Source organism: Notothenia coriiceps, unplaced genomic scaffold, assembly GCF_000735185.1.
Source record: "Notothenia coriiceps isolate Sejong01 unplaced genomic scaffold, NC01 NC01_scaffold00012621, whole genome shotgun sequence".
NCBI lineage: Eukaryota > Metazoa > Chordata > Actinopteri > Perciformes > Nototheniidae > Notothenia > Notothenia coriiceps.
In genome coordinates, this window is record NW_011345322.1 from 154233 (window position 1) to 163437 (window position 9205).

Sequence of the window (9205 nt, forward strand, 5' to 3'; positions counted from 1 at the left end):
AACAGGGAAGTATTCAATTAACTGTACTTGAGACCATCACTGCAGGAGTTACATCAAATATGTCGAAGTGTACACCGCCATCTGGTGGTTGAACGTGCTTATTTTGTAGATTGATATACTGTATTAATTAAAAGCAAAATCATTAAATAAGAGCAACATATTAATGTGTTATCAAATATAAATATAATCCAGAACACATGAGGCATTAAAAAAACAAAATGGTTTGTATGGCTTTTATTGAATAAGGCACATAAGTAAGGCATTTGTTTTTATGACATTGGAGTAAAACAATTTTAACTATACAAGAAGCCAAACATTTGCATGGTCATTTTTAAATTCTTCTCAGTATAAAAATAACACGTTTAGCTTGATAACTATATAGTTTAAAAAAAATTGTACTGCATTTTAACAGCAACAAAGTAAAATAGCTCACCAAAAGGGAATAACCCGAACTGTTGTGACAACAAACCAGCAAGCTCATCTTTTAACAGCACCGCTACGAATTTAACTCGTTCACATCCAGCCAAGACACAAGAAACATAGTAACATTTCAAAAGGTTACTTCAGAAGAAAAGAGACGTTGATATTTTTGGTCTTATGTCACAAATGTCATGGAAAGGGGAAGTGTTTTGTGTTACATGTTAAAGAAGAGATTAAAATACCCGGAAAGTGCTGATATACGGATAAGATATGATTGTCAACACGTGAACAATTTGCATGTACAAAGGTTCGTTCCCATGTATCTCAATGTGAACTTTAATTTGAGCAGAAGCTGAAGGTTTTCCGCGCTGGGACTCCGGACTGGATCCACTAGTTGGAGATAAGATTGTCACATGGCAGCAGCGGGCTGACACCGACTCTCTTGGCACATTCGTTCTGAAAAAATAAAAAAAGGCATAAAGAAGTCCAGTTAGTTAAATCTGAAAGCTAGATATAAATGGACATTTTGCAAACAACTTCTGAGACTCAGAAATTAGTAAATTGATTAAATCGCAATGCTGTATTGTTTCAGTTAGCAGCCACTTTTATTTTGTATAACAACTGGAAGAAGGGAAAAAAGTTGGCCTGTTTATATCCTGTCAGTAAAAAACCTGAAGTTGAAACATTTTAAGTTGTGTTTTTACGTTGGGGTTACGTGTCAGAAAACGTATTGGAGATGCAAGGCAAAGGTACTAGGAGGCTACAAGGCTACAAGGAGAGGTTGCCAGATCAGGAAATTATAAAAGCAATGTTTCCCAAAATCTTTCAATACATTGTATTTAATTAAAACTAGCAACAAATGATATATAACATGTAGGTCACTAAGTAGAGTAACTTTGCGTTGATCCAGGCTAGCTGTTTCCCTTCACTTGTAAGTCTTTAAACTAGCTTTCCAGATGCTGGTTGTTCACTTTATCTACATCATACAAATTATAGCTTTAAGAATATATAATAGGAAGTCTTAATGGATCACATCTGTTCCAGCATTTTCTAAGTACGAATGGTGTGAGTAAAAGACAATATTACATAATTAAACCTTTTATTTGTTTTATTTCCTATATATATATTCATGTTGCACTGTTGGAGGAGCCTGTGACTTAAGTTTTTCATTGCCATATCGGCACTGTAGCTAATGTACACATGACAATAAAGCTTTGAATCCTTGAAACCCTCTTCATTTGGACCAAACAAACAAACAAACATTTTCAGTCCATATGTTCCAAGAGCTGGAGGGAATGTTTATTAGATGTTTCAGATGAATTCTGTATTCAACATCTCTTACCATGTAGTTGACNAGCTCAAAGCAACGTGAAGCTCAAAGCAACATGAAGCTCAAAGCAACGTGAAGCTCAAAGCAACGTGAAGCTCAAAGCAACGTGAAGCTCAAAGCAACGTGAAGCTCAAACCAACGTGAAGCTCAAAGCAACGTGAAGCTCAAAGAAGCTCAAAGCAACGTGAAGCTCAAAGCAACGTGAAGCTCAAAGCAACGTGAAGCTCAAAGAAGCTCAAAGCAACGTGAAGCTCAAAGCAACGTGAAGCTCAAAGAAGCTCAAAGCAACGTGAAGCTCAAAGCAACGTGAAGCTCAAAGAGCTCAAACACGTGAAGCTCAAAGCAACGTGAATCTCAAAGCAACATGAAGCTCAAAGCAACATGAAGCTCAAACCAACGTGAAGCTCAAAGCAAGGTGAAGCTCAAAGAAGCTCAAAGCAACGTGAAGCTCAAAGCAACATGAAGCTCAAAGCAACGTGAAGCTCAAAGCAAAGTGAAGCTCAAAGCAACATGAAGCTCAAAGCAAAGTGAAGCTCAAAGCAACGTGAAGCTCAAAGCAAAGTGAAGCTCAAAGCAACGTGAAGCTCAAAGCAAAGTGAAGCTCAAAGCAACGTGAAGCTCAAAGCAACGTGAAGCTCAAAGCAACGTGAAGCTCAAACAACTGAAGCTCAAAGCAACATGAAGCTCAAAGCAACGTGAAGCTCAAAGCAACGTGAAGCTCAAAGCAACGTGAAGCTCAAGCTCAAAGCAACATGAAGCTCAAAGCAACGTGAAGCTCAAAGCAACGTGAAGCTCAAAGCAACATGAAGCTCAAAGCAACGTGAAGCTCAAAACAACATGAAGCTCAAAGCAACGTGAAGCTCAAAGCAACGTGAAGCTCAAAGCAACGTGAAGCTCAAAGCAACATGAAGCTCAAAGCAACGTGAAGCTCAAAGCAACGTGAAGCTCAAAGCAACGTGAAGCTCAAAGAAGCTCAAAGCAACATGAAGCTCAAAGCAACGTGAAGCTCAAAACAACATGAAGCTCAAAGCAACATGAAGCTCAAAGCAACGTGAAGCTCAAAGCAACGTGAAGCGCAAAGCAACGTGAAGCTCAAAGAAGCTCAAAGCAACGTGAAGCTCAAAGAAGCTCAAAGCAACGTGAAGCTCAAAGAAGCTCAAAGCAACGTGAAGCTCAAAGCAACGTGAAGCTCAAACCAACATCAAACTCAAAGCAACTGAAGCGCTTTTTAATGTTTTTATTTATCAGACTGAGCCTGCTTGCAATCATTGGACATCATCTACATGTGTTTCCTCCCTATGTACAGTGTTTATCAGCACCACAGCAGGATCCACTCACAGGCTCCATCCCCCTCTGGATGGACAGGAGGTCTGACATCCTGTCGGCAAACCCGGGAGCAAAGTTCTCCGGGTTGATTGCAACGAAACACTGACCCTAAAGAATAACCAAAAAGTGATGAGAACGCAGCGAACTGAGCCAATACAAACAGAAACACAGAAAGAAGAGAGGAGATGTGATACGGCCTACGTCTCAATGTGTCTATCTTTTTAATTTGGGTTAACTTTCAATTCTCCCTAGTATCATTGTCCAGTTTTACTGTATTTGTTGTGTTTTGCTTTCATTTTTTAATGTTCTTTTTTTAATTGTTTCCTTTAACCTGTTTTAATTTCTTGTCAGCTTTCATTCAAGGGAATCTCATTAGGATCACTGTAGAGGTTTTATCTTGTTCCGGCTTTATTTTAATATTATTTTGATATTGTTGTTGTGTTTTCTGTAAAGCACTTTGGGCTGCTTTGTGCATGAAAGGTGCTATACAAATAAAAATACAAATAAAGTGTATTATTATTATTATCTTGTAGATAATGGCTTTCAAAATGGTGTTACAAAACATAACACTTTTAAATAAATACACCGTCATGTTTCTTTGCTCTAAAAAGATAATTTTACCTTCTTTGTTTCTGAAAAGCTATTCAGCTAAACATCACTGTGTGAAAAAGCTTTCTCTCTTGAACATATTCATACTTCTGGTAGTTTAGCAACTTTGACTAGAGGAACACAATACATGCACAATATAACCCTAACCCTCATACAAATTGATAAATACACAACATTTGAAGACTGTGTTCAAGAATCAGTTATGATATATAGCTTAAAGGTGATATACATGCAAAATGCACTTTTGCTCGTCTTTTATACATGAATATGTGTCCCCGGTGTTCCAGGGAACTCACCAAGTGTCAGAAAACACAACCCTCTCTATTTTCCTCCATACCCAAATCTCTTAAAAAGGGGCTGCAACGGATCTGATACAGACTGATCCAGATTTGAACACTTCTCTGACGTCACAGAAGTGGCGCTACGGCTATTGGGCCAACTCCACCAATCAGGAGGAGACAGCCACCGACATTGCCGTTCGAAAGCGCTGGAGACGCTGTAGTGAATATGTCAGGCCTGTAGATGGTGCTGTTCTCACAGAATCAGCCCATGCAAAGACAGTGTTCAATTGAGCGAAATGAGGAATGGCTAAAATGCATGATCTGTTTGGTATTTTGAAAAATAAAAAGTATAAATATGCCTTATATAGGTATGATCCTACACTATATTATTCAAATATAGCATGATAGGTCCACTTTAATAATGTTCATATTCTTTAAAACACACAGTCAGAAGATATTACTAACTAACGTACCAGGTTGGCAACACGGTCTGTTACTTTCCACGTCCGGACATGATTGCTGTACTGAGCACCGGCCAAAATACCACAGAACACTTCCACCATCATCCCCAGTCCATAGCCTTTGTACCCTCCTGATGAAACAACACAGATACACACTCTTTATTTGTTATCTTACAGAGAGGTTGAATGCATCAACACTTTGGAACACAATACCAATACAGATAAGGAATAACACCTCCTATCATACATTTAACCACTATCTTAAGAACTATTTTAACATCTTGCCAAAAGGACAACAGTTGAAAATTAGCCTGCTGGCTAACACTGGCACGTTTACAGCAATGTTGATCAATGTGCACTGTCCTTTAAATAAATAAACAAACAAAACAAACACAAATGCAACAAATGTACTTAATCATATAAAGGGGTGTATGGACAACGTCTTCCCTGATTCTGTTATTCCTAGATATTTGAACTGATAAGATATAACTGAGGAAACATTTCCCGAGAAAACTGAAAGTACAGGATAGATAAATACACAATTTAAGCTAGCACTTGTGTTTCTTATGAGTGTGTGGTAAACGATTGAAGAATTGTTAAGTGTTCATTTTAATGTTAATTTTGTGTTTGACTTAATGATGGTTGAAAACAGTATTTTTGTTTCACATCTGTATTAGATTGGTTCTCAAATCAGATGAGTTGTTTGTTAATGTTGTTTGTGTTTATGTAGCTATAGTATATAAATGTGTGTTTGACGGGGGGGAAAGAAAGGAATTAATTTCAGAAAAAAAAGGAAAGTTTGAGAAACACTGCGCTAGTGGATTGTCAAAGTAAAAAATGCAAACGTTATTATTAATAATATATATTTTTTTAAATTATAAAAAAAATTAATCAATTTTTTTTAATAATTTTTTTTAAATTTTCCATTTTTATTTTTTAATCATCTCGCGACCCCCACTCGGGGGTCTCGAAAAAAAAAGTGAAACATCAAGTGGAATTTGTTATCTGCACATAACTGACTCAATCAGAGTACAACTTTATTAGAAACAGTACAATTCTTTCTGATTGTGACATAAACTATGTGTGAAAATAAGGAAGGATGGATGACAGGAGGATGATTTCCCCATATCTAACCGTAGACAGAACAAAATGAAAAACAAAGGATGTTTCAGCAGACTTTCTTGTGTCTGACCTGTGGCCTCGCTGCCTCCGACGGGCACCAGTCCTCCTCCGCTCAGGACCAGTTTGGGGTCGGTGGTCAGCTTCCCCTGGGCGTCGCAGCCCCAGCCCTCAGGGATGGTGTCCCCCCGCCGCTCATGGAGCTCCACCTGAGCACCAAGAACATTTTGTAAGAAGACTTTAAGTATGTGGCATTTTAAGACCACAGTTACAAAGTACTGTACTTGTCAAGCGCAAATTATATGATAGAATTTCAACCAACATTTAATTCAGAGCTCTCTTTTGCCTCTTGTACAAAATCTATTTTCGTTTTAGATATCTATTTACAGTAAATATCTCACACATGTGGCATTAGTATAATGGCCCGGATCAAACTCCATTGGTCCAGGTAATGTCACATGACCTTGACAAAGTATGCACTCTTTTTCCTTAAAATAACCCTTTTTTAAATTAAATTTTAAAACATTTAGTAAACTGAAGACCCCTGATAAAGATACATACTTTATGGATATGGGTTATACTCATTGCACTAAAATAACAGTGTTTGTGCAGAGGAACTCATATAATGTACAATTAACTAAAATAGTGAATGCAATATCTACAGTTAGTTTGTGTAAAACTTAATTTTGAATGCGTTTTGAGTAGATTGTTGATGTTGCTGTTATGTTTAGGACTTTTTCAATGAAATCACAATACTTGGTCTGTCATTTCTTTAAAAAAAAATCTGACTACCTGATTTTAACGGACACAGTGTTTTCGTTAACACTTTACGGTAAGGGTAGATGAATCATCATGAATTCATGCATGACTTAATGCATGAAAAAGCATGAATTCATTCATGTAGTACTTCATGAACTATCAGTAATGTACAAGTATTAATGGTATCTCATGCATGACTTAATGCAGGAACAATACCTTAATTAATGCATCAACTAAGGTATCTCAATCATCATGACTTCTGAGTTATTAATGATGTTCATGTCTTCTTCATATAGATCTGCAATTAAAGTGTCAGGCCAAAAAACTGACCAGTCACAGCAATTCCAAGTGTTGTAGTGTTGTTGCAGCACTTTGTTTCAGCTCCGGCTGTTTTGAAAAGGGCTTTATAAATAAAGTTGAGTTGAGTTGAGTTGAGTAATCATGAGCAACTAAGCATGACTTTGTCATTACTTCATCATGATTGTGCCCCTTCAAATAAAGTGGTGACCCGGTCGGTCGGTCTTAGCTGCATGTATTCTGTTGAATTCAAAGTGTTGACCCCAGCCCTGTTCAGTGTGTTGAACATTAATCATATGTTATCAGTGTAAACGATGGAACAGGTCACCACTTTATTTGAAGGGGCACAATCATGATGAAGTAATGACAAAGTCATGCTTAGTTAATCATGATTACAACACTTTGAATTCAACAGACTACATGCACTGCTATGACCGACCGACCGGGTCACCACTTTATTTGAAGGGGCACAATCATGATGAAGTAATGACAAAGTCATGCTTAGTTAATCATGATTACAACACTTGGAATTGCTGTGACTGGTCAGTTTTTTGGCCTGACACTTTAACTGCAGATCTATATGAAAAAGACATGAACATCATTAATAACTCAGAAGTCATGATGATTGAGATACCTTAGTTGATGCATTAATTAAGGTATTGTTCCTGCATTAAGTCATGCATGAGATACCATTAATACCTGTACATTACTGATAGTTCATGAAGTACTACATGAGTACTACATGAATTAATTCATGCTTTTTCATGCATTAAGTCATGCATGAATTCATGATGATTCATCTACCCTTACCGTAAAGTGTTACAGTGTTTTCTTCTCCCTGTCACTGTCATTGTTCTGTTAGCTATTGGTGGTTTTTCATGAGTTCCTTTTTTTTTTTTTTTTAACCCTGGCTGTTTTTAGCAGAGAGCGAAGGCTTTATGAATGAGGCAGCATGTGTTCAGGTCTTTGCCGTGCTCTTATTGTGTGATGACGTTAAACAATAACAAGTAACTTAAGCACTGTATAATAATCCAGACTTTAAACAGTTTAATTTAGTTTGCTTTACATACATGATTGAAAACCTGAGATATAAGCTAACTGTAAAAAAACAACAACATCCCATTACCTCAAGAAGGCCTCGCGACCCCACGTGAAACTTGAAAGTATTCTACACTATTATATTCTCTGTATAAACCTGATCTTACCTTTCCAAGAGCTACTGCTGATGTGGCCATGTCCAGAACAAAGCTGTCTCCATCTTTAGCCGGAGCGGCCACGCTGATGGGGTTGGTGCCCAAAGTGCACTACAAACATCAGGTTCACAGTATTAGGATCAGACAGAGCAGATGTTTATCAGCGCAGTAATACTTTATCAGTCTTATGGAGGTTAACACAGGGTAAAACGTACAATTAAATGTATTGTACTAGAAAATGGGTCAGCCCAGCCTTTAAAAGCACTGGTTGCAAAGGGCACAAGTCATATGTATACAGTTTATTCAGTACAAAAAACGTACATCTTTACCACGTGTGGGAACCACCAGTGGAGACGTGTTGGTGAAGGACATGCCCTGCATTGGCCAGATAAGACATGCAATTAAAAACCGTTAAGAAAATCACCTTCATAATAAAGGATATTCAAAGTAAATTCAATTCACGAATGGCAGATAATCCTTTCACTCACAATCATGTTTTCCTTCAGAGCTTGCATTGAGTAATATCCAGCAATACCGTAATGGTTGGAACCTAAAACAGAAAAATGCCTTGAAGAAAATATATATTCATTGTTGTTATTTAGAGAGATTTGACGACCATTTTAGTCTAGTAAAATTCTTCTGTAACAAACTTGGAAGTCAGACACTACAGTGGTTCTGGTTTCTGGTATTCTTGCACTTAATTTGCATGTTATATGAGCCAAACATGTCTAAACTACAAACCTTTTAACAGTGAAGACGATCCTTTACTCATGCCGGGTGTTAAATCAAATACAGACCTACATTTGAAACCTGAGCATGTTGTTGCATTCATCATTTTAAAAGTAACGTCTGAACAGGTTTTTCCAGTGGACAAACGTTGGCTCTATCCAGTTTCATAATTATAAATTCAAGTGTTTACAGAACCTGACAAGTCCAGCAGACATAGCAGTTACGTTTTTAAAGAATAACCCTACAGTTACAGCAACAACTCACCGTGTGCCACCACCCAGCCGATGCCAGCTTCTTTGGCCTTTTTAATGGCCAGATTCATGCAGAAGTTTCCCACCACAGGACCCAGCAGGTTCTTCCCATCCACCAGAGCTGTGGCCGCGCTCTCCTTCTCCACCACCGGCTCACCGTCCTTGGCACAGATTCCTGTCTGGATGTCCTTAACGTACATGTCTGTTGAAACATATAGAGACAGTGAGCATAAAATATGTCAATACAGGCAGTCACACAAGTAGACCTAAAATGATACAGTACCTCATCAGTTTTCTTTTATTAATTCCTGGTATACGTAATACGTAACGGGGGAGCCACCAGGGGGCGCCAGGGGGGTCACGCAAAGTTTGAGGGAAAGGGGAATTTTTTTTTTTTTAAAGTTACATTTTTTTTTTTTATTAATAACTG

The 9205-nt window shown here is 37.8% G+C and overlaps 1 protein-coding gene across 1 annotated transcript in view; it reads right to left on the bottom strand.

Annotated features, from left to right (window-relative positions):
* Positions 1 to 219: 219 nt before the first annotated feature.
* The window catches only part of LOC104947538 (uncharacterized), a 15827-nt gene continuing 6841 nt past the window's right edge, over positions 220 to 9205 (bottom strand). The window contains exons 3-11 of the mRNA XM_010773587.1: positions 8789 to 8977; positions 8284 to 8345; positions 8117 to 8170; positions 7808 to 7906; positions 5620 to 5755; positions 4440 to 4558; positions 3050 to 3184; positions 1763 to 1777; positions 220 to 876 (exon numbers count right to left, since the gene is read on the bottom strand). Coding sequence (XP_010771889.1) covers positions 811 to 876; positions 1763 to 1777; positions 3050 to 3184; positions 4440 to 4558; positions 5620 to 5755; positions 7808 to 7906; positions 8117 to 8170; positions 8284 to 8345; positions 8789 to 8977 — 875 coding nt within the window. The 3' untranslated portion in view covers positions 220 to 810. The remainder of the gene's footprint in view (positions 877 to 1762; positions 1778 to 3049; positions 3185 to 4439; positions 4559 to 5619; positions 5756 to 7807; positions 7907 to 8116; positions 8171 to 8283; positions 8346 to 8788; positions 8978 to 9205) is intronic.